This window comes from Vombatus ursinus, unplaced genomic scaffold (assembly GCF_900497805.2).
Source record: "Vombatus ursinus unplaced genomic scaffold, bare-nosed wombat genome assembly UNPS02014794.1, whole genome shotgun sequence".
Taxonomy (NCBI): Eukaryota; Metazoa; Chordata; class Mammalia; order Diprotodontia; family Vombatidae; genus Vombatus; species Vombatus ursinus.
The window spans coordinates 20,946,462-20,973,064 of NW_020954572.1; the positions used below are offsets into that span (position 1 = coordinate 20,946,462).

The 26,603-nt window shown below is 37.8% G+C and overlaps 1 protein-coding gene across 1 annotated transcript in view; it reads right to left on the reverse strand.

The window, feature by feature from the left end:
* Nucleotides 1-26,603, reverse strand: part of CHP1 (calcineurin like EF-hand protein 1) — a 48,607-nt gene that overhangs the window by 12,054 nt on the left and 9,950 nt on the right. Inside the window, exons 3-4 of the mRNA XM_027869948.1 lie at nt 11,961-12,041; nt 9,075-9,202 (exon numbers count right to left, since the gene is read on the reverse strand). Of these exons, the coding sequence (XP_027725749.1) occupies nt 9,075-9,202; nt 11,961-12,041 (209 nt within the window). The remainder of the gene's footprint in view (nt 1-9,074; nt 9,203-11,960; nt 12,042-26,603) is intronic.

Sequence of the window (26,603 nt, forward strand, 5' to 3'; positions counted from 1 at the left end):
AATGGTGGGGCAAAAGATTGGGCCATGATATTAACTGCTCTGAGGACTGCTTAAAGTCTCAGCAGACTGTTCCTCTGTAAAATACCTGCAGGAGATATGGTGGGCCAGCTGCCTATCCCTTTAAGTTATCTGGTTTCAACCTAATAGGTATCTAGTTGCTTTGGATATGAGGATGTATAAGACTTCAATAAATTTATCCTTTCTCCTACAGATAGAGAAAAAAAACAAATAACTCTTCCCTATTTTATTTTATTTCATATGCTCCCAGGGATTCAATTATCATCCCTATGCAAGTAATTCTCAGTTCTATCTCCCCTGAGCTCCTCTCCTGATCTCTAGTCTCTCATCTCTGCCTATTGGACATCTCAAATTGTATAAAACCCAACATGTTCAAAAATGAATTCATCACTTTTCTTTCTCCCTCAAAGTCTTCCCACTTCCAAATTTTACTATCATTGTTGCGGACACCATCATCCTTCCAGGCACCTAGGTGTCAACCTTGACTTCTTACTTTCCCTTGCCCTACATATCCAATCTGATGTTAAATCTCATTTTCCCCTTCACAGTATCTCTTCTACATAGCCCCTTCTGACACAGCTGACCACCACCTGGTGTAGGCCCTCATCACCTTATGTTTAGACTCCTGATATAGTCCTGTGGTTGGTTTCTCGCCTCTCTAATCCCTCTTCCATTTGGCTATCAAAGAGAGCTTCCTAAAGCACTGACTACTCCCTCCCCCAAACCTCCATTCAATAGGAGCACCAGGAGCTTCCTATTACTTCTAGGATCAAACATGAAATCCTCTCTTTGGATATTGGAGCTCTTCATAACCTAACCTCTTCCTATTTTTTCCAGTCTTGCTCTACTTTACTCTCTTTTCTATATACTCTATGATCCAGTGACACTGGCCTTCTGGTACAAGACATTCTGACTCCTGATTCTGGGCATTTTCATTGGCTTTTTCTCATGGTTGGAATCCTCTCCCTCCTTGTCTCTGCTTCCTGGTTCCCTTCAAGTCTCAGCTCAAATCCTCCACGGGCCTCCTTAATGCTAGTGCCTTCCCTATAAAATTACCTCCAATATTCCTTGTGTGTGGCACACTGTTTCCCCATTAAGATACAATCTGCCTGAGGGCAGTGACCATGTTTTTGCCTTTCTTTGTATCCCCAGAGCTTAGCACAGTACCTGGCACATAGGAAGTGTTTATAAATGCTTGTTGACTTGAGTTCTAGTCTGGTTTCATTTATTAGCCATGTGATTCTGTGATTTTTAAGTCTACAGAGAAATAAAAGGCAGCTGGTAAGCTTAGATTGTCTTTTTCTAACACCTGTTATCACCTTAATTTTCAATAAGTAACTACATTCAGCAAAGTAAAAATTTAGGTTTTTCCACTGTAGGATAAGCTTCAACTCATCTGAAAATCGTAGATGATTTCCCCCCCACAGGACCTGTGATTTCAGTTGTATAGTGTCCCCTCTACCACTGCAGATCTATAGCCGTTTGGAAACTTAAGAGTCTTAAAGACTGGCCTGGGCACACTGAGAGTCTCAATGACTTGTCTTGAACGCTGGTCTTCATAACAATGGCTACTACCGGCAACACACTGTCTCACATGATACAAGGTAACATGAGCATATGAATAATTATAAGTTATTTGAACAAAATAAGCAATAAGTTATTTGAATAAAACAGTAAATTTTCTCAGAATACTAATTTTATATCAAGTAATTAGAGATCTCTAAGTTTCCATAAAATACTTAGGTTGGTTAAACCTAAGTATCCCTTACAGACAAAGGGAGATAAAGATTCACTTACTTGGAAAATAAAAAGGATTAAATTCTTAAATTTTTGCTTGGGAACCTAGAACAAACCAACCATTATAAAATAAAAAGGCAGAATGAATTTTATTGGCTGCATTAAGTTCAATTACCTCAAAAGTAATAATAAAAAAGTTTACAGAAGGATTTCTAATTCTTCTAGGTGGCAGAGGTACAGTGGTTCCTCCAAGGTTCAGGTGGTCCAACCCACAGGAGGACAGGAGAAGCTGGAAGCTACTACTAAGTCACTGTGATTTGCAAAAGGGAAAGCTGCTACATACCAGTAATCAAGCTATCATCATTCCAGGGCCTCCCTAGGATTCCACAGGAGTTTCTCAATTTCTACTGTGGGTTTGGGGGTGAGAGGGAATCCAAGGGAAGGAACACCCAAGTTCAGGTAGAAGACCTCCATTTGGGTTTCAGTTGTGAAGGCTAATCATAAAGACAGTATAGTAGGTGTAGATATTATGAAGTCTTGGGGAGTCAGTACCTGTACGGCAGTTTATAGTAGTATTTATATTGGTGGGTAAGGCTGAACGGAAATCCTTGGATTTGCACAAACCACCCTTTATAGTTAATATCAAACAATATCAGGTCCTTCAGGTTGTGAGGAAGGAAGCAGTAACAGATATTTTCCTTCTCAATGATGGAGGTGGCAGGAGTACCTCACCACACAAACTCCCCTATACCCCTGTATGGCCAGTGAAGGAAGCAGATGGTACCTGGTAACTTATAGGAGATTATCAGGAGATGAAAAAGTTGTGCTCATTGCTGTGGCTGTTCTTGATCTTGACAAGGCAGACCAAACCCTGAGTGAGTGGTATCTCTACAATGACTTTTTCTCCATTCACCTGGCTGAAGATGAAGTAGAAGTAGTTGCTTTTACCTTCCCATGCTATACCTTCAACATCTTTCCTCAGGATTTCTTGAATATTCTTACTGCCAGTTTGGTGGGCAAAGACCTGAAAAAGGCCATACTTCCTGAAGGCACTGATGTCTAAGACCATAATAATCAATGTTGAATAGGACAGCAGAGGCCCTAGAACAGATAGATGGTGTTTTATATGAGATAAGGGGTAGGAGAGATCCATCTATGAAATCCTTCAGATGGGTCAAGATGGAAGTTGCATGGCTAGCATGTAATAGTTGAGTGATGAGGCAGCCAAGAGTTTGATTTATACTGCCTCCTGGATAGTGGCCATGGATCTGCTCAAGCAGTCTAGGGAACAGCACAGGAAAGTTAAAGGTACACCTATTTAAGGTGAGGAACAATGCAGGAATTTTGTTAATGCATCTCATTCCATTTAATTGCTTATGCGGTATATTAATGCCCCTCGGAGACATCACATGCCCTCTGCTGAATCAAATAATCTGGTCCAACAGTGGTAGATTAAGGAGTCTTGGACATATAGTGTTGCACTGAATGTGGGAATTATATGATTATCTTAAGTAAGGACAATGTTGATGTAATATTCTTCATGCCAATCACAGCATTTACATTTATTCTCTTATTCCACCTCAAGGCCAAGAAGTTTGATCTCACTGCAGTTTCTACCTATTTAGGAGGAGACTGAAGTACCAATTAAATCTGTTACTATGGAAACCACTATCAAAACTTATATGAAACATATTCTTATTCTTTATGGCCCTGTCATATCATTTCCCCTGATCAGGGCACTCATTTTATTATGAAGGTCAGATTTGGCTTGGTACCATCACATTCACTGGCTTTTTCATAGGCAACTGTCATCACTGAACGTTTGAAGAGATTTTTAAAAGTACATCTTCATCATCACACCTCTGGTAACTGCAATTGTGTGTTTCACATTTAAGAAGCTGGTTTTTTGGGGTTTTTTTATAATATCTTATAAGATATAACATGATATCTTATAATGATAAGATATCATTATCTTACGTAATGATACGTAAGAAGGGTGAAAGCTATCTGATCCAGTGGTTTTTCAGAATTGGCCTTCAAGACTGACCTGATAAGTACATACTGCTTTTGGACTTTGTCTCAGTTAATGTTTCTGCCTCATCAGAGAATTCTATACAACTCAGGAAAAATGATTCAGGTTCCACTTAATTGGCATCCTTTCCCGCAGGATCTGAACAACTTTTTTTCTACAAAGTTGGGAGGTGTGTTGCTCTTTTAAAAATACAGAGGAGGTAAAATTGTATTTCTATAATCACAGCTGATAAGAATTCTCCTGGAAGAAAGCCATTAATTGACCTGGTGGTAATATAAGTCCCTGGAGGAAGGTAAATAGAGTGTGCACCCAACTCTTATAGTAGAGGCCTCTAAAAGGGGCAAAATTTGGTACCATTTCCTGATGGGGCTTCTTTGGACAGGGGAATATTTGATTGTTAAAATACTACATAGGGTGAGTTCTGCCATTAACTCAGGTCCAAGCAGAGATTTCATGCAAAAAAGCCTGTGACCTCTTACCTATTTTGCTATAGATGATAGCACTGGAGCTATTGTCATCTGTGCTACTGATCTAATGTTCCTGCAATGCTCCTGGACTGTCTTTTTTTTAGATCAGAAAATCTACTCTAACTCATCCTTGATATTATCTTCACTATGAGGAGTGTTTACATTTTTATTGTTTGATTAAGCTCCTCTTCCAATGTTACTTATGAGCTTAGAATTGTTTTAAAGACTAGTTGCATGGTATATGGTACCCTAGAAAATTTTGGGGACCATGCCACCAATGGGTGGGATGTTATAGGGTGGTGCTTGTTTTATACCGATTGAGCTAATTTCCTAATAAGGATGTATGTAGGATGTTCTTTAAATCTGACTGGCCTGAGGAATTTAGGGCTAGAAACACTGGTCTGGTCTCATTGCCCACTGAGGCATAAAATACCCAGCTGTAGGAATTGGTGCTCTGATCTTTTAGCAGAATTACCACTGATTTCCAGTTCCTGAGTAAATTACATGAATGACTCAAGTAATTTTCCTTAAGTGCAGGTCTGATTATGTCATTCTTATGCTTAATAAATTCCAGTGGTTCCCTCCTACTTAATAAAATCCAGTGACTCCCTATCATCCTGCCAAATGACCTTGTGTACATTTTGTATATATCTTGCATATACTAATGTATGTAAACATTTTGTTTCCTAATGGAGTTCAAGTTCTTTGATGGAAGGGACTCATTGCTTTTTGTGTCCTCAGTGCCTGGTTCTTAGCTGACTACCTGACAATCAAAAAGGAAACAATGAAAGCAGCTTACAGGTCTCCAGCCTGCCCCCAAGATCCTGGGATAACACAACATTCAAAACCTCAAGAAGGCAGTAATAGGATCAGCCCAGACCTTCCCTCCCAAAGCGTGCAGAACCTGGCTCTAACATAAGTTTGAAGTCAGGAAATAGGAATTGGCAAACAAAAAAAAAAAAATCCCACAATAAACAGCTATTATGGTGGCAGAGGTACTCAAGACACAAACCCAGAAGTAGAGAATGACTCCAAAACATATATGAGTAAAACTTCTGAGAAAAACACAAGGAGCACAAAATCAATGAGAATTCCTTGAAGAGGTGAAGCAAGAACTTCAAAAGTTTTTTTTTTAAAGTTTATATAAATGAAATGAGAGCACTTAAGGAAAAAAACTGGAAAAGAAAGGAGAGCTACAGGGGATAGAATTGGAAAAACTTTGTCAAAAAACAAACTCCCTGAAAATTAGAATGGACCAAACAGAAGTTAATTATTCCATACAGCAACAAGAAATAGTAAAACAAAATCAAAAGACTGAAAAACTAGGAAAAAACATTAAGATATTGCATAGCAAAAACAGGTCCAAGGAGAAAAAATCTAAGAATCACTGGATTATCTGAATGTCATGATAAGAAAAAATTCCTAGGCACCCTATTTCAAGAAATCTTAAAGGTATGCAGCTCTCTTACAAGCAAAGGGTAAAGTGAAAAGAAAAAGAATCTTCTGGTCATTTTCTGGCAGAAATCCCAAAATCAAGACTTGCAGGAATAATGTAGCTAAAAGTCAGAGTTTCCAAGTCAAAGGAAAAAAAGTATTGCAAGCAGCCAGAAAGACTGAATTCAAGTACTGAGGAGACACAGTCAGGATCACACACAATTTAGCTGCCACCATGACAAAGGAACAGAGAACTTGGAATTAGATACTGCAAAAGGCAAATGACTTACAGCCATGAATAATTTACCTAGCAAAACTGAGAATAATGCTACAAGGGAAAGAAATGGATCTTCAACAAAATAGAAAACTTCTAAGCAATTCCTGATGAAAAGATCAGAGCTGCAGAGAAACTTTGAAGTTTACATGCAAAAAGTAAAGAACATAAGAAGGTAAACATAAATGAAAAATAAGAGACTAAATAATGACAGACTACTTACATTCAAACATGGGGTCCTCACTCCATTCATGTGTCCCCTCCCTCTGATCCCTATCATCATCAAGGTTCAAAAAAGGATGTCTAAATTAGATAAGGCTTGAGAGACATTCTGTTATGTTTTGTTGATCTTAATAAAAGAATGGAAAAAGAGGGGAAGATGAATACACAATGGGGGGGTGGAGGGGAGAAAGGAAAGGTTAGGGAAAATTAATACATAATTAGTGTGCACAAGTAGGTATCCAAACAAAGAGGAAAGGGCAGGGGTCAACAGTTGACACTTGAACCTCACTCTTATCTGAACTAGGTAAAGGAAGGAAGAATACACATACAAAGAAATACATTTTATTCAACACAGAAAATAGGGGAGAAGGAAGAGGAAGATTAAAGAGAGGTTAGATTAAAGAGAGGGATTAGTTCTACAAAAAATAAACTCTAAAGATGTACAAAAATATTTACAGGTCCTTTGATGTGGCAAACAATCGGAACCCAAGTGGTTGCACATAAGTTGGGAAATTGATGAACAAGTTATGGCATGTAAACATGACAGAACATCATGGTGGTGTAAGAAAGAAGAAGGGAATAAGCATTTATATAGTACCTACTATGTGTCAAGTATTGTGCTAAGTGTTTTTCACAAGTATTATCTCATTTGATCCTCATAACAACCCTGAGGTAGATGCTGTTATTAATCCCATTTTACAGATGAAGATACTAAGACAAACAGATTTAGTGACTTTTTCAGGGTCGCTCAACTAGTATGAGTCTGAGGCCTCCCTGAATCCAGGCCCCTAGCTTTAACCACTGTGTTATCAGGTACTTCATAAGAAATGATGGACTTGGCTTCAGAGAAGCCTGCGAAGAATTCTATGATCAGATGCCAAGTAAAGTGAACAGAATCAGGAGAACAATCAATACAGGGACCACAAAATGGTAAAGGCAATCAACTTTGAAAGAATTAGGATCTCTTATCAGTGTGATAACCAACCATAACTCCAGAGGACTAATGAAGAAACATTCTCCCCATCTCCTGGCAGAGAAGTGAAGGACTCAGAATGCAGAATGAGATAACTTTTTTTTCGGTGGAACATGGCCAATGTGAAAGTTTGTTTTGACTATATACTTTCACGATGGGATTTATTTTCCTTTAATTTTCAAGATGTATGTTAGAGTGGGAGGGTAAAAAGACTGATTTTTACTGATTAAAAAAATAAAACTAACTTTTTAAAAAGGTAAAAACAACTTTTCCCATCAAAAAAGGTAACTGCTTTTGTGATATCATGTTCTATTTGCTCTCTCTTCTCATGCAGGAAAGATCTTTGGAATCTGTAACTTACACCATGACCCAGCTCTCAGGAACATTTTAGAGGTGATCTACTTAGCATCATTATGAGAGAACCGGATATTTTCAGCAGAACTAAGCAAAAGAAAGCTTTATATATTTCTTAAGCCTTACAGAATTTCATTATTTTGTTTACAGAGGATTCTTGGATCATAAATCTGTAATAGAAGTAGCCTCACAGTCCATCTAATACAACCCTTCATTTTGTTGTTGTCATTTTTCAGCTATTTTTCGGCCATGTCTGACTCCTCATGACTCCATTTGGGGTTTTCTTGGCAGAGATACTGGAGTGGTTTTCCATTTCCTTCTCAAGCTCACTTTACAGATGAGGAAACTGAGACAAACAGGGTCAAGTGACTTGCCCAGGATCAGACAGCTTGTAAGTGTCTGAGGCTAGTTTTGAACTCAGGAAGAGACTATGTGCTGCCCCTAATACCTCTTCACTTCACAGATGAGGAAACCGAGGCCCAGGAGGTTAAGTGATTTGCCAAAAATCAGCCAGGTTTAAGGTGTCACCAGTGGAAAAACCACTTAGACCCATTTAAAATCTACCTTCTTAAAAAAAAATATATATGACTTCTGACTTATCTAAAACTTTGGATCATCTATGCTGTTTTTCCCTTCTATTATTCTAGATAATCAAATGTAAATATGTGGTACTCACCCTTTTCACAATGAACTAAAATAAAAACTAGCACTGGGAAAAATGCTAAGTTACTATTTTTTTTCTATACCTAACAAAGTTATATTACTTAGTGGCTCAACACCGTCTGTTATGAAATGCAAAACTTTTGAAACTCAAACTTCTGAAATCCAAACTCACATTCATTTGCTAATTACAACCAAGTTCTGCCAAACTTTATGTGCTAATCTAATAGCTTTAATCAATAATTTACTTTAAGAATGGAAATGTGCTGAGGGCTAACTAAAGGGTCTGTTAACCACACTGCCAGCTCTAATCATATTTGGACTTAAGTCTCTCGCTTTTTGGGTGATTAATTCTCCCTAGTGAATAATATACTTGGATTTTAACTTCAAAATTTCGGAGTATGAAGGTCAAGTCTTACATTTATAGTCAATTGAGGCAGATCTCTTGAGCTACAAAGTAATTCTCTCTCACAGAACTATAAAAAGAATTTTATTTAACAAAATTTCCTAGTGATCTTTTCCTGCTTCAGACAGTAGCAGCCTTGGTTTTAAGTTTCCATCTATGCGCTAATTCAATTTTCCTCAATTTTAATATACTTTAACTAAAAATATAAACCATGAAGACTTCCTGCAGTGTAGAGGGAGAAGGGATGAGATGGGAGTTGGAAAGTAGAGAGTTATCACTAAATGAGACAAGAGTATCAGCTCCTAAAAGTCTCTAAGTCCAAAATATGATTAAAGGAATTAGGGAATAGGCAGGAAGAGAAGGCCTGAAGCTTGTGTTCCTCACATCTGTAAGATAACTAGAGTCTGACTGAACCCCGAAGAGATATGAATGGAATTACAACAGAAATAAAAAGTAGATAAGTAAAAGGTTCCAACAAAAGACAGATAGCTCCTTACAGTGCAGTTTATTGCTCCGGCTATTGAGTGGTTCTGGTCCGTTCACATCTTTGCTTTTCTCATTATCTTCGATTGGTCGGAAGTGAGCTAGAGTTCTCATGAATCCACGAAAGTTTACCTGGTCCTCTCTGAATAAGGGTTATAATAAACACAACAGCATATATTGATTAGCAGGACTGTTTTCTACATCCTTAATACTAAGGGAGACCTAGGTTCAAAGTCCATTGCTGACACCATGTGACCATAAGCAAAGTCATTTAATTTTTTGAAATTCTTTTTAATTATATATAAAATGGGAATAATAACACTTGCCCCACAAAATTATTGTCAGGCTCATCCAGGATAATATACAAAATGCTTACTAAATAAATCCATTGTGAATGAATTCACATTAAGGACTTAAAGATTTAATAGCCTACTACTAAATTAGTGATAACTAAGGACAATCACTTCAACTCACTGACATCTCTACAGTCTTTGTTGCTACTGCACTAATATGCATCTAATCATTCTTTTAGTAATTAAAAAAGTGTTTTTATGATGCAGGCCTCTAGACCAAACAGTAACTCTAAAGGAAATGATTCTCCAAAAGTCCCTTTTTTTTTCTTTTTTAAAAAGACATTTTACAAAGCGACTTACAAAAGCAGTCAAGCGAATGATAGGTTGCCTAGCTTCCACAGGCACCTAAAAGTAAATTCCAGGCCACAGTGGGTGTGTTATGTGGAACATATTAGGCGATAGGAAGTTCAGCATGAGCAAGATGGAATGGGGGTTTTGAGAAGACAAAAGCTGATACATTTGTTTTACAATGCAGCCAAAAGAATGACCTTCAGCTATTCAAAAAGGAGTTATACTATTAATAAAGTTGCAACATATCAATTAAGGTAAAAAAGAACTGGTGGACATGAGGCTGGGAAACAACACTGCATTCTTTTATTCAATAAGCATTTAATAAGAACTATTTGCCAGGTACTTTATTAAATGCTGCAAATATAAGGACAAAAATGAAATATAATCTCTGCATTGAAGAAGCTTACACCTGAATTATTTTGCTAGGATGATACTGGTAGATGGTGGTGGCATGTTATACCAGAGTAAAATATAGGAAGAGATTATGGTAAGAAACCATCTTTAAAAACTCATTTCCAAATCTGATTTTTCACATTTAGTCAAAAAGACCAGAAAAGAAAAACTTGGCAGCCTAACATCTAATTCTGATTAAGGCAATGTGGGATAGTGAGTGAGCTGTAGCTTGGCTAAGAGCTCAGTAACAGTCTATTTCCACCTTGCTGAAGAAAATGCAAAGTCAGTGGACACAAATACAGATGATATCAAAGTAGATATTGATTTGGCCTGGCAAAATATTGAGAAGAAATAGCCTGTTGACAGACAAACTTAAAGTTTAGAGGAAGCATTATCAGCATGAACCAGCCTTTTTGTGTTTAACTTTTTTTAGATTCAATATTTCTTTACAAGATACCAACTAGTATATCTGAAGAGCCTTACAAGGGATGAAAATCTAAGTTCAGATAAGAGTAATTTAACTAGATTTTTCTTTACACAATGAAAACCTGCCTGAATACTGGGCAAATCTAGTACTTAATATTATTTCTGTAGGAGTTTTAATATACTGTAGAAACTAAAGAAAAAAATCAGGAGATGGAAAGATTGTGTGTAGGGGTTGAACCTAGAAATGAACTAGATTAGTATGTAAAGAAGAGGTAGTAAAGTCTGAGGCTTAGGGAAAGTATTATCAGCATGAACCACCCTCCTGTGTTTAACTTTTTCTTTATATTCAATATCTGTTTAAACAAGATAGCTACCAATTTTCCCATTCTTCTTTCTCCTCAGTAACTACAAAGTTCCTTTGTTGACGGTCTGAAATATCAAAACTTCCAGACTAGGCGTTTGTGCTTACTGTCCCGGGTAGAATTGGTTTCACAACTGAGAACTGGCACTCACCTGAATTTTTGTTCTTAGTCCCAGTTTCACTTGGGACATTGAGACAGAAAGGGATTGTGTAAGGGGACTGTTCAGTATAAAGTCACATTACAGTCTTTGTTCATATGAATACAGCCAAATTACCAGCTACCAGGCACACACTAAAGATTTAAAAGTTTCACAATCAACACGTATTTATTGAGCATTTCACTTATTCACCTAATATCAACCTATTAAGTGAAAAGCACAGAAGAAATCTGAAAGCCTTGCTGGAACCAAAAAAAACCCACCATAATTTTGAGTTAGGGGTCATTTTCCTAGATGAATCCTAGCAGGCACCATCAAGGATATTTTAAGTGACAAGTGAAGGGGTATTGAAAATAATTGAATGGAATGAGGATTAGCACAGGAACATGGAGTCTTGTGGTAATGCTTCCTAATATTTCCCATCCAGTGACATAGATAGAAACTTCTAATTTGCCACAGGATACCTGGTGTGGGGGAAAAGGAAGAGATGGATTACACGAAAAAGGGTGGGTAGAGCTACAAAATTTAGAAACAGCAGCTTGACTATTACAAAGGGCACTAAATACTGCCTCTACCTGAAATAAATGCTAAACAGGACTCTGGTCAGTAAAGACAATAGACCAATGAAGAAACGGTGTTTTAGAGGCTGTGTTGTGATATGTTGTGCAGCATATATTTATTTTTTACAGCTTACCTCTGAACGCTTTCTCCTGTAAAAATTAGAGACAAAGTTATACTTAGTTTGATTCTAGAAAATCTGGGCTTCGTTATACTTAAGACAAAGCAATGTTAGGAGGAGAGATCTGGAACTGGGGGGCAATTCTAGCCCACAAAGCCATTTCAGATTTTATTTTAGACTTTCACACTAACTAAGGCAGCACCTAGTAAGAAAAACCAGACTCTTGGGGAAAAACTCACCCCTCAGGGAAGAAGGCATTGATGATTCGATCCCCCAGGGGGTTGATGGCAAGCTCTGGAATCCGCTGGAAGTCTTCCCGGCTACCCAATCAGAAAGAAAACCACCTTGAGTAAGAACCCATTGACCCTGACCACACTTTTCACCTTCTGAAATGTACTTCTATGCCAAATGTAGTTGAATAACTGCAGGATATAGCACTGTAAAAGCTGCCAAATGTTCTTCCATCAACAACTCTGAAAAGCAGGAAGAAGTCAGATTTGATTATGCTACACTTCAGTGAACTCAGCACTCTGCTTTATTAAGGAAAATATTAATAAATATTATTACTAATGAGTAATAAGATACTTTATTAAGGAAAAAACTAATACTAAATTTCCCATGAAAATACTAATCCCTACAACTAAATGATTCCCCAAGCATTCCCATTTTGTTTCCAGTCATAACTGGACAATTTACAGCAAAAATGATGGTATCATCAAGCAAAGGCACAGCCTGAAATTTTGGTTTTCTAAGCAAAAATTCATGAAGAGTCTCTCTTACCCCTAATTAATAGCAAATTAAGCAGAACTCTAGCCCTATAGCAACGCAGAGCTACTTAGGCAATATTTATATCAATAGAAAAAAATAACATGAGATAACAGGCTGCTTCCTTGCTCTGTTTTTATTTTAACCCACCCTGCCCTTCGCAAATTAGAGGAAAAATTAATCCTCAAAAAACTGAGTAATAGTAATTACCTCCAACAAGCTTTGCTGTAGTGAATATTTTACACAAAATGCAGTTTCATGAAACCCTAGAACCAGTTCCTAATGGCACTTTAATCTTTACAGAGCTATCTGTTTGTATCATGACTCTGCTCAACAGTTGCCCATAGCCTACTAAAAAAAAGATCAAATTCCTTAGCTTAGTATTCAGCCCCCCCCCCCCCAATTTTATACTACTCTACCTTTTCAACCTTATTTTATAGGGCTCCTCATCACAATTTTATGTTCCAGCCAAACTGTGTGTTTGCTAATGCTGCACTTGGAAAGTCACTTTTCCTACTCCTTACTCCCCATCTTTGCCTGTTAAAATCCTTCTCAAAAACCCAATTCAAATGCCTCCTTTATCAAGAATGATGCCTTTCCAGATATTAGTAAATCACCCTTCCCCAGCCTGGACTGCACATAACACTTGCTTTATATATCTAAGCAAAACACTTAACTTGTTCTCTTTTATATTATAGTTGAATTTGTGTTGTATCCTCCCATCTAAATTATAAACTCTAAGAGGGCAGATAGGTACCTTATTTAATCTGTGTAGCTCCTCCAGAGCCTTGAGTAATGCCATGTCCTGACCATAATAGGTATTTAATACATATTGGTTAAATGTAAGCAAATTGTTGAGACCTGAGGGCAAGGTCAAAAGAAAATTATATATACTTTCCATTCAGTGTCAAATTTTGAGATTATAAAGTTCATTTTATGTGTAAATTAAGAATTTAAGAAAATAATTATGTCAGAGTCAAACACAATTCACACTGAGTGAAAAAGTGAAATAAGAACCTTTTCCCTAAAAAAAAAAACTCTTGTCCTTCTGGATCTCCATGTTTTTGTCTGCAAAACTATGAAATAACTGCTTTCTTAGGGATGCTCCGAGGACAAAATATGTCAAAGAATTTAACTCTTTAGAAGATAAAAATCCTTAAATACAAAATATTCAATTAAAAGACCAGATGCTGCTAATAAGAACAGAGTGTCCTCACATCACATCCACAGGAAATGCTTCTATTTCACACAAAAGTGAATCCTTAACCAATTTCTTTTGAAGCTTAAATTTTAATTAATCCTTGATTAAATCAAACTTATCTCCACAGCATTTTGTGTGGCAGACATGGAGAACCATAGAACCTCAAAGTTAAAAAGATAAAGATGATAAAAACTAACATTTATATAGTCATATAGTCCAACACCTACCTGTGCAAAATTCTTGTAGAGGGAATTCCCCTCTACAACATGATGACCTCTGGTGCTGGGGAACTCACTCCCTACCTTTGGAGGTAGCCCATTCTACTTTTGAACAGTACTAATTATGAGGAAGTTTTTCTTAGTTTGTATGGGAGTCTGTCTCTGCAAATTTCAACCACAGTTCTTAGTTCTGCCCTCTGGAAGCAAGCAAAATAAATATAACCTCTCTTCTATCAGGAGCACCTGGTAGGAGTGTCATGGAACCTCTACTAAGATGTATCAGTAGTAAGAGAGAGAAGGGAAGGAATATGAAAGATATTCCTCAGTAGTTCTGAAACTACTGATGTAAGAGTAAAAAGGTACTATAAAAATTAAATTATGGATGAATCAATGGTAATGCTAATGATGGAAATGGTGTGATAAGGATGAGCAGTTGGGGCGTGGGGGGATAGCTAGGAAGTTCGGTTTGAGGCCATGTACAGAATTCTCATGGTCCTCTGTGATCCAATTACTTGTGTAACTTTAGGCAACTGACTTCATCTTTCTGGGCCTCAATTACGCTTCTGTAAAATGAGGAGGTTGAACCGTTAAGGTCCCTTCTAGTTCAAGATCTTTGATGTTATTATGATATTTCTAAGTTTTGATCCTAGGCCCTTTGGTAAGAAATGCTTTAAGAACATTAATGAATGAATCAGAGGAAATCAGTCATGAACTGGTTTTTGTAATAGAGTTAAAAAAAAAAAAGACAAAACTCCTGATGCAGTTAATTTAGTAAGTACTTCTTAGGAACCTTGTATGTAATTGATAAAACCTGTAATATGGAGGCCTCACTATCTCCAAAAACCGTGGTTACTGGTTGTCTGACAGCAGAAAGCTTAGAAAAGAGATGGGCATTGTTTCTTGGAAAACTAAGGCTAATTTGAATTGCAAGGGTCATAAACTTCAGTTTAATCTCTAACCAGCTTTAAGTAACTTCAACTGAGAAAAGGCACAGTTTAAACAGCAAGTCTAGTATTAAGTGGCTGGTGAACAATTTCCTTTGAACTCAGTCTGAAAAAGAGCCCTAACTTTGGATTTTCACTTCAGTTCATCCTGTTCATGTGTGAATGAGAACTTGAACCTTGTACTTTGACACTTTTCAATGGTGCCATTAGCATTCAGGTCAAATAGTCAATGCAGCAGGAGTTATTAGACTGAGGAACATAAGTATAGTACGGTACTTGGCTTAATGATTCCTGAGCCTCAGCATAAGGTCAGTTTCCCTAAAGGGATCCAATAGCTCTGTAGTCCCATCAGTTTTATGTTTCTCATGGTTTTATTTGAAAGCCACAAGCCATCATGACTTAAGCAGTGAAATTTAAGATTTAACTATACCTAATGGTATTCTCCTCAGTAAAGAAATTTTCAGTGAGAAGGAAGAGTACCAGATATACAGCAACTATGGATGTGGACTCTACTCTGTGCAAGTCGTCTCTACCTTGAGAATTTTTTTTCTTGCCTTTTACAAGAATGTAAACTGATAAGACAAGGGACAACCTTCCTCATAAAATCTATAGAGTCTTATGATTTAAAATAATTTCTGAGGCTAGTCCGGTTTGTTCCTGAAGTACAAATTCCTTCCAGGATGACATCTTCAACAACTGATCATCCATACTGATGGACACTCACCTCTCCAAGAAGCTTGCTCCCTTCTTGGACAGTTCTCTAGTTTCATACCACCTCTCCCTTTGCCTTCCTTATGATGACCTACTCCACTCACCACAGGGACTTTTCAAAACCTTTTCATTCCATCTCAAATTTCCCATAGATCTCTTTCCTCTCATCCTCTCAGCTGAAAATCTTGCTTCATATTTCTTTAAAAGAACTGAAGCCATATAAAGCTCCCAATTCTCCACTCCTCAACTCAAATTTACCAGATGGTGCCCCCTGCCACTATCTCCACCTTTATCTATCTTCGTTGACAGCAGGGACATCTTTTGTCTTTCTTTGTATCCTGCCACAGGCAGACTTAATTAATATTTATTGAACTGTCTTTAGTTGATAAAAGGTTTTCCTTAACTAGAGCCAAAAATCTGTCTTGTTAAAACTTCCACTCATTATTCTTACTTCTGCTTTTTTTTTTAGGACCAAAGAGAACAAATCTAATCATATTCATACAAGATAACTCTTAACACATTAGAAAACCACGATAATGTAAAAGTGGTAGCATATTGAAGGGTTATGGGAAGTCAAGAATGACAATTTTCTACTGGTAAACGTGCAAAATGGTTCAACCATTTTAGGAAACAATTTGGAATCATGAAGGAAAAGTTGCTAAATTGTTCCTACCCCTTAACCCAGAGATTTCACCACTAGTATTATACCCCAAGGAGGTCACTGACATTAACAAAAGACCTATATGTACCAAAAATATTGAGTGGCATTATTTGTGATGACAAAAATCTAGGAAAAAAAATGTACCCAGCAACATGGTACAGTTTCAAGAGTGCTAGATTTGGAGTCAGAAGACCTGGGTTTATATCTAATCTCTGCTATTTACAACCCATATGAGAAAATCCTTTTATGGGTCTTGTTTCTTCATCTGTTTAAAAAAAGGGGGGGGGGAGTAAAGTAAAAAAATTTAACTCTAAATCTGTGACCTTATGATTGGGGAAATAGACCAAGAAATTATGACATATTAATGTAATAGATAGCAGTTTCTTTTCTTTTCTTTTTTTTTTTTTGGCTAGGCAATGGGGTTAAGTGACTTGCCTAGGGTCACACAGCTAGTAAGTGTTATGTATCTGAGGTCGGATTTGAACTCAGGTCCTCCTGACTACAGGGCAGGTACTTTATCCACTGTGCCTATTAATGTAATGGAAAGTCAACATGAAGAAGTAACAAAATTCCAGTCAAATACAACTCAACGTTAATATCAAAAAGAGGAGACATCGATCTTTTCTGTTAATAATCAACTGATAATATAATTGCTTGAGGGGGTGGGTGGGTGAATATATTTTGCAGAGGGATTTTGTTGAGAAATATTTGATTCGTCAAAACAGGAAAAGCAGCACTCCATGGTGGATACTGCTGGGCCTGGCATGAGGAAATCTTAGATCTCAGTTCTGCCTTTGACACTTCTCATTTTGAGACTTTAAGCAAGTCATGTAACTTCTTTTGAGCTTCAGTTTCTCCATCTGAAAAACGGGGAAACAATAGCTACCTACCTCAAAGTCACTGTGACACTGAAAAGGGATGATGCAAGCATAGAACTTTGTAACCTTAAAGACTTAGATAAATGTTGGTTGTTTTTATTGTTTTCTAAAGGAGAGAAAATAATGTGGCATTCAGAACTGGACATGATACTCCAGATGTGGTTTGACCAGGACAGAGTAAAGCATGATTATCACTTCCCTTGTTCTAGGCATTGGATTTTTTTGGCTGCTTCTGTCTGGAGCCACCTCACCCCAAGGGAGGAGAGCAAGGGAAGGTGTGGGGATATCAATATAGAAGAACACTGTCTCATGTAGAGACAGTGAGTAAGAGAAACTTTCATCTTGTCACCACCAACTTCTTCCTTACACAGAAACTCCTATTTGGTATTTAAGGTTCTTTACAAACTGATTTCAGCCTACATTTCCAGATTTATTTTAAGTAACTCCCACTTACCAACTCTAAGCTCTAATCAAATTGGGCCTCCTTGCTCTGGCAATATCAGGCAATATCTCCACATCAGGAACACACTGCCTCCTGTCCTCAGCATCTTAGAATTTTTAGCTTCCTTCAATACTGATTTTACCTCCTACGAGAAGTTTTTCCTGAACTTCAGCTGCTAGTGCTTCCTCCCCAATTACACTATCTGGATTATGGACATATCTATCCATATCCTACTTAGATGTATTCCTATCGTTTTGCTCTATAGAGTGTAAGCTAGCTCCCTGAGGACACATAGTGTTTCAATCTTGTGTAGGCTCTGAGGACACTGTTTAGTATAGTTTCTATAAGTTCTTTCACTATGTTTTCATTTTCCACTAGCAGATATTTGGCTTCCTTCCTTCTCCAGCAGAAGCTTATCAGCATGGAGACTGACCTGGTGTCGATGCTCAGCACCTTCTCCGTGAGCTCTGCTCGCAAAGCCTTCCCGTGAGAGAGGGCTCAGAACTTTCCATTCTGCTTCATTTTCTATCAGTTGCTCTGCTTGATTTCGACACCACAAAACATCAACATCATGCCTCTTCTCTGGATACCCTCTGGCACCTCCCCCCTTCAGTTTCCTTTTATGTGTTGTTCCCCCTCCTTAGATTACAAGCTCCTTGAAGGCAGGGACTGTCTTTTTCGTGTGTCCTGTTACCTGACACATAGTACAAAATTAACAAAAACTGACTACTGATGATTTCATGCCGAGCCTCTTGTGTCTATTTACTCTATGGATTCTGGCTTCACCAAGCAAACTCCTCTTCGTATTTAAAACTTGTTTATCTACTCCAGCCAACAGCTTTTTTTCTCTTAAAAAAAAAAAACCCAAAAAAACAAATAAACAGGGGCAGCTAGGTAGCACAGTGGATAAAGCATCAGTCCTGGAGTCAAGAGGACCTGAGTTCAAATCTAGTCTCAGACACTTGACACTTAATAGCTATGCGACCTTGGGCAAGTCACTTGGCCCTGACTGGCTCAAAAACAAAAAACAAAAACAGAAAGAAAAAAAAACCCCAACAACAAATAAAACAAACAAAAGAAAGTTCTTTCACTCTGGACTTAGTAACTGCCCTAGACCACCAGTGCACATAAGTCCCATATCCTACAATGGGGTGGGGATTCAACTATGGCACCAAAATGGAGATTTTTATTAAATTTGGAATTCACTAAAACCCTCAAGAGGTCTACTTTACCCAAACTGTCTTTTAGTCTGTCTTAATCCTGTATTTGTAGAGTTGATTTTTTAAATCTACATTTAAGGGTTTCACACTTATCCGCATTAGATTTCATTTTATTAGATGCAGCTGGCAAGCCATTTGATAGCATACAGGGTCAGGAGTCAGAAAGATCTGTGTTCAATTCCATAGCTGTGACTCTGGACAAATTACTTAACTTTTTTCTGTCTCGGTTTCCTCATATGTAAAATGAAGTTAATAATAGCATCTATCTCTCAGAGTTGTTGTGAAGATCAAATGAGATAATATTTGTAACTTGCTTTGCAAACCTTACAATGCTATATAAATGCTAGCCATTATTATTACACATTACCCATCATTCCTGCATTCTGAAGTCTCAGGATCAGAAATTTAAAGCTAGAAGGAACTTCAAAGACCATTTAGTCCAACCCACCTGGAGATGAGACTTAGGAATGCAAAGCAGTGACTTGGCCAAGGTGTTCATAAGTTATTCTTTTAACAATCTGTTCCACAATTTTTCCAGGGAAGCAACATTTCATTGGTCTGTAGCTTAATATATCTATCTTTTTCCCCCTCTGGAAAAATGGTGCTATGCTTGTTCATCTCAAGTCCCATGGCAGCTCCCTAATTTCCTCTGATTCCTCAAATAACACTGTATTTTTAGTGTTATTAGCAAGTTCCTTCAAAACCTTATGACTCATCAGTATTACAGGTGTAACAATGCAACTAGGTGCTCTCTTATTTATTTCACTTACCTCGAATTTCAGTTACTTGTTAACCATGTTTATTCTACCCTTCCCATTCTGAAGATCATTTTCCTTGGTTAAGAAAGGGCAGATGTCATCCCACCCTCCTTTCCAGTCTGGCCTGCTTCACATTCCTCCTCTTGATCCCAACAGAACTTTTAAAAAGGCACTTCTTGTGCCTCAATCTGATCGAGGCTCTAGTCTGGCTGATACCCTTTTCAAAAGAATATGCTATACTTTTTCATTCACCTTCAGTTACCCGTTTCACCTACCATCTTTTCTGTGTCTGCTTTAAAAATATGAGTTTCTTCATGAGCAACATGTATAGCTATATCAGTCTTTTTAACGTCTTCCCTTTCTGCAAAGTATGGCTAGAGGGCCAAGCCCCTTCCTCCTCAGGTAACAATGGATTTACATTTTTAAATGCAATAAAATTTTATTTAAAGATATGAAAACCATTCTCAGCCTGTTGGCTGCACAAAAAAATGTGTCAGGCAGGCTATAGTTTGCCTACCCTACTTTAAACCTTGATTTAAGTTCGGCTTCTGACATATATTCTGAGTAGTCTTAGTGCTAGAGGCAGCCAACATGCATTGGTAGTTAGTTATCCCAATAACATCACACAGCCATCCTTAGAGTACCTGCATCTCTACCCCCAGCCTCTTTCCCATTCAAGGGACTTATGTACAATTCTGTCTCCTGTCCCTTCAAAGCAAGCTTTTCTTTTTTACAGTCTCAGATTAAATCTATATACCTTTCTCTGAATTCCTCAAAATCTACTCTCCTAAAGTCTGATGTATACCACATACCATATATACTATGTTGGGCAATCTCCTTAGCTACTATAAACTCTAAAATAGCATGCTAATTCAGTCCCACAATTTTTACTTCCCCTACCAGTTTTTCCTTATTGGTCACAATTAGATGTATGATACTAATTCTTTTTGCTTCTATGTTGTGACAGATAAAATAATAGGCAAGGCAAGACAAGAATTTAGGAGCTACATTGCTTTTGTCATATAAATGCCTATGATGCCAACTAGACTGGCTTTTTGTCAGCTTTGTAATTTGTATGAGGAATTCAGAATCCAATTCCTTTTTTCCACCAGGTCCCTATAGTTGATTCCAATGCTGAAATCACTTTTGGCTTTTCTTTCTTTAATTCTCACCTCTATACTCTCTACCATACTTCCTCCCTCAGGTATCTGAATTTTCACAGAGAAGTACATCTTTTTGCTATGGAATATCACCTTGCTGCCTTTTGTTGTATACCCTTCTTTTGCCCATATCCAGTTGAATCCCAATGCATCTTAGTTATGTCTAGGAAGTTACACTCATCTCGTTGCTTTAAGATCTCTAGTCATTACCCACAATTTGCATTATTAATACATTGGTCTTTGGATATGAAAATAATTTGTCTTTCTTTCCCATTAGTATCTTCTGTAAATTATGACAACCTTTCATTATTGTTCTTCCTCCCACAAGCACATTATTATTATTTTTTTTGTTTTGGTCTAGTAGTTGTTTCCCTCCCCCTCCATTTTAGTTTAAGGCTCTGGATCAGATAAGCTGTCTCTCAGCAGACAGATTCTCCCTATTCACCAAATGGCTAAAATTTTAACCTTAAGCCCAAGTCCAAATACCCAAATTATTTTCTCTGACACTATTTTTTTTAGTGAATTATTCACCTGTTTGCCTCTATAAGAAGCTAATGCATTAGATAATTTTATACTCAATGAAAAGGTAAAACTCCCTTCACTCTATTTCTTCTAATAGTCACACTTGGCTAAGAAAACTAAGCCTCTAAATAACAGTAATACTCACCTTACATTTGTACAGTATGGCAACATTTCAATAAAAATGTACTAAATATCTGCTGTTCACAGAACATTTTCTAGTTTATTAAATGACTATCATCTTATTTGATCCCCATAACCCTATCAAAATAAGGAGACCAAGTATTATCTTCATTTTACATACAAGGCCTCTAAATCACAGAAAGGTTAAATGACAGCTCACGGCGATAGACACTTCTAGTAAGGGAACAAAATGCTAGGCTTTCTGGCTCAATTAAGCCAGTGCTCTTTTCACTTATATTTCATTCCCATGTTTAAGTGACTGAGAATTTATTAACCATTATAACTTTTCTTGGAGTTTTACACAATATTCATCAGTACTTGAGTTTGAATGAATGAAAAAGCACCCAAACAACTATGTGGGAGGCGCTGTACTAGGGATATAAATACTAAAGTGAGAGGGTCCTAGTCCTCAAGGACCTGACAGTTTTAATAGGGGAGATAACTCCCATGGGCAGGGCTGGTAATCAGAGTAGTCACAGGGATGTTGGTAAGTGGAGCTAAAGGATTATCACTCCCTTTCCAGAAGCAGCAGTAGTACTGATCTGATTACTATTACCACAGCAAGGGGTGGAAAGTAGCAGAGGGAGTCAAAATGGGATGGCAAGATGTCCCAAAAGGTTCAGGGCAGACAGATGTGAAGCACTGCTGGGTCCTGCAAATAAACACAGTCAGATGAGTTTACACTCACTTGCCAAATAAGCTCAGCCCCAGGAAGGAATTTAATTTATCTTTATTAACATTTATAAATGGAAGGTATTATTACCATTCCATATTTGTTTTGGGAATTGGGTAGAATTCAACTCTATCAAGGCTGAAGCTACTGGAGGATTCTGAAATAAGTCTGACAGAATAGAGTAGAATCAAAAAAGCAGGACTAGAAGGAAGTTAAGGAGATTATCCAACCTAGCAGGTAAATATTTGCCACCAGGACAGATGGTTGTCTATTTTCCTAGCTGATAAAAAACATAGCAACTAGAAATTTCCAATGATAATTTTTCAACAGGGGTCAGCTGATTAGTAGCAGCAATCAAATTAGGTTGCATAGTGATTTAACATCTAAGAGGCTTTTTAAATAATAAGCAAGCATAAGGAGTTGTTTATCTAGCTATTCAGAACTGGAAAGATTTAAACTCAAGATTGTTAAATCAGGAAGACACTTACTTGTTCTGTTCCCACAATATTCATCCCTGACCACCTCTTCTAGGTATTCCTGTATACCTCACAATTTGTCTGCCCACCTGAACTCTCCTCATGCTAGTAATCCATGCTCCATTTAATTGCCAAAGAAACTCCTCTGTTTTGGATTTAAAGCCCTTTACAACTTGATTTGAATCTATATTTCTAGATTATAGGTTACTCTCCTTAACTAAATCTTGGTCTAATCAGACTGATATTTCTGCAGTTCCTCACATGTGACATGGCATTGCCTACTGCTGTGACTTTGCTCTGGCTGTTTCTATGCCAGGAATGCATTCCTTCCTCGTTTCTGCATCTTAAAAGTTTTTAGTTTCTTTTACTTTTCACCTCCTAAATGAAGCTTTTCCTGACCCCTACTTGTTTGTTTTTTTTGGTTAGGCAATGGGGTTAAGTGACTTGCCTAGGGTCACCCAGCTAGTTAGTGTTATGTGTCTGAAGCCGGATTTGAACTCAAGTCCTCCTGAATCCAGGGCCGGTGCTCTATCCACTGCGTCACCCAGCTGCCCCGTGACCCCTACTATTGATGCTTCCTCAATTACCTTATATACTTTTTGCATATTTAGATGTGTACCTGTTGTTTTGCCCAATCAAATGTAAGCTCCTTAATGGCAGGGACTCCTAATTTTGTATTTATATCTCTAGCACCTAGCAGTGCTTGACACTTAATAAATGCTCATTCACTCATTCTTTCCTTTCATAGCCAAACTCCTACAAACAGTCATCTGTACTCACTGTTTCTACTTCTTTATCCCTCATTCACTTCTCACCCCCTTGCAATCTAATTTCTGACTACACTACTAAAATCAAACTGGTTTCTCCAAGTTTGTCAAGGAAATCTTAATTGATGAATCTGATGTGTGTTTTTCGGAGTGCTCATTCTACTGGATTTCTCTGCAGCTGCAGCCACACTGCTGACCATGTTCTCCTTGCTATCTTGGCTTCCATGATATTACTTTCTCCTGGTTTTCTCCCAATCTACCTGACCATTTCTTCTCCAGTTTTGCTTCCTGGATCATTCCTCATTTCCGACTCCTTCACGGTGGTGCTTCTCAAAGTTCTGCCTTAGGATTTTTTTTCTTCTTAATCCTATCACTTTACATTGATGTCTCCCAGATCTATAGAGTATCCCAAAAGTTCTAGTGCAGTGTTCCCTTCAAATAACCAGCCCCTTCTCCAGACTTACCTATTTCTGAGGAAGGTATCTCTTCAATCCCCTAGGTTTTTTCACCCTCAACTTGTTCCCATCACATTCAAGCAGTGGCCAGAACTTAATGATCCTACTTCCACATCCCTCAAATTCAACCTCTATTCCTATTCACTCAGCCAACATGTAAATTCAGGGCCCTATTACACGTCACCGGGACTACTGTAACAGCCAGTTAATTGGCTGCCCCTTCCTGATGCCAAAATAAACTTCTTAAGTACAAGTTGACCACGTCAGTCCCCTTCTCAAATAGCTCAGTGTATCCCTATTGCTTCTAGGATAAAATACAAGCTTCTTCTTTAAAGGCTGGCATTTAAAGCTCTTCACTACCTGGCTCTAGTCTACTTTTTTTTAAAAATTAATTTCATATTACTCTTCCCTTCATGTAATCTATGTTCCAACCAAAGAACTTGCTGTTCTTCCAAACCTGGCGTCCTCTGCTCTCTCCAAGCATTTATATAAGCCTCAACTGACCTTCCCTCTCCTACTCACGTCTAAGAAGCCTTAGCTTCCTTTAAGGCTCAGCTTTGGTGCACCTCCTCCAGGAAGCTTTTCTGGATCGCTCTAGTTAGTGCTTTCTCCTTTATCAAATTACCTTCTATTTACTTACACATTTTACACATTTCATTTCCCACCAGAATGTAAGCTCTTTGAGGGAGAGAAACATTTTTGTTTTTGTATCCCAGAGGCTAGCACAGTGTCTCACACAAGGCAAGAACTTACTATCCACTAAACTTAACTACATTTCAAAAAGGTTGAATTTAGAAATAGAGCTGGGTCTGGAACCAGAGCACAATCCTAAGGTATTGCCCCAGCTCTCTTACTTATTCCCTATCCAACATTAGGCAAGTCAATTGATTTCTTTGAGACTCAGTTTGATGAAGATGGGATCTGAACCCCGAAAAAGAAAAGACCATGTCTTTGGGATCTGGACCCCAAAAAAGAAAAGCCCTGGACTTTCCCACATGGTCAGGCCTCTGGCCTGAGGCTATAATCCACTCATCTGGCCTTTCATTGTGGCTATGCCCAATCTCTCAATTCTGTTACCTCAGACCCACCCAGCCCTTCATTGTCTGTTACCTACCCACTCTTGATACCATCTAGACCTCATTCTCCCTTGGCCACTCGATCTGGGTCCCTGGTGTTCGCCAAATCGTTCTGTTACCTCACAGTCACCCCAGCCTACTGGCCACTCCAATCAAGATCCACCCTAGACCCTTCCTCCTGTCACCCCAAACTATGTGGCCACTCCTAGATCCCTCCCACAGTCTTTCTGTATATAATGTCCACCTTGTCTCTATTAAGATACTCAGATTCTTAAAATCTAACCAATAGCGCAGACCCAGTAAAACTCTTGCTCACCCCAATCAGTGTTCTAATAAATCTTGTCATTGACAGAATGAAGAATTGGGTCGAATTTATTCTGACAGGACCCATGTGTTGCTATTTCGGGGTCCCAGCACCCCTAAACCTCAACAAGTTTTCTAATCTGTAAAAGAGAGAAAATAATACTTATACTCCCTGTCAATTAGGATTTCTGTGAGGATGTAGAGATATATAGCATTTTACAGTGATAAAGTATGACATAAACTATTGTGATTGGAACCTGTTTGTCATGCCTATAACTTTCATTAGAAAAGACAAAAGGCATGAAAGAGAAAAAGGATTAATATAAATTTTATGAATTCAAGACACAACTGTATTTAGCGACCACAGAAGGAGGAGTCAAGGTCACATGAAGGTCACAGATAGAATACCAGCATACAGGGTGGGTACGGTCAGCCATTCTCATTTGCGTAAATTCTATTTCCTTTTTCCCAATCAAAAGCCTAACACAGAAGATCTTGGGATACTAAAATGAAAAGGACAAAGGCTAAACTTTTCAATGGAGGAGGTGCACCCACCCCCTTTTTGGTTTTTTAAACAAAGATTCTAGCCTTCCTATTGTTACTTATGAGCAATGCAAACTAGTGAGGGAGGAACTAGGTATTTTCTCACAAACACTGAAAAAAAACAAACAAACTTGTCTCCCACAAAGGAAAAAGGAATGAATTAGTTTGAAACTGGCTTGAAGCAGGCTAGCCCTTTTTAAAGTGGTTTACATTTTATTTGAGGACTGCTATCCAATCTCTAAATTTAAAGAGGTTATTAAATTGTGTTTGGGGATAGAAAAATCAGGCCAGCATTTCTAATCTGCTGTTTGTATACAATAAGTATTAGGTTCTGAAACTTAGTTTTAACGAACTTAGAGCTTTTTCTGACATTCTGAGTAGTCTTATGGATCAGGCTTTTCCCTTCTATGATTTATTTCCAGAGACTACAATATTAAATAGTCTTTCTGTACCTTCAATCTCATATTATATTCCACTGATTGTGTCAGAAGCGTGCTGCACAGAACTTCTTTGGGCCAGCCTCCAAAAAAGACCAGTTTAAATGTGTATTATCTACGCAGAGCTTGGGAATGAGATGGGATACTACAGGGAGTGCCCATTCACTTGAGTTCAATAATAACATCAGTAAGAATATAAGAATCATATAAGAATGTTTATAACAACATTACATTACCATAAGAAAACAAGCTCAGCTCTGGGATACAGAAAGCCTACACTGGGGAAATTTAACAATCAGGCTTATCTGATACTCAGATATGCAACACCTCACATATATCTTACCAGGAGGTTGATTAAAAATCAGCCAAATAAATATTTGAGTCGAACAGAAGGAAAAGTACAAAGACAATAAACATACGGTTGTTACTGGTTAATCCACTGGCCAAGGAGATTACAGTTCTACTATTCAAGGAGGGCTAGTTTTTTTGTAT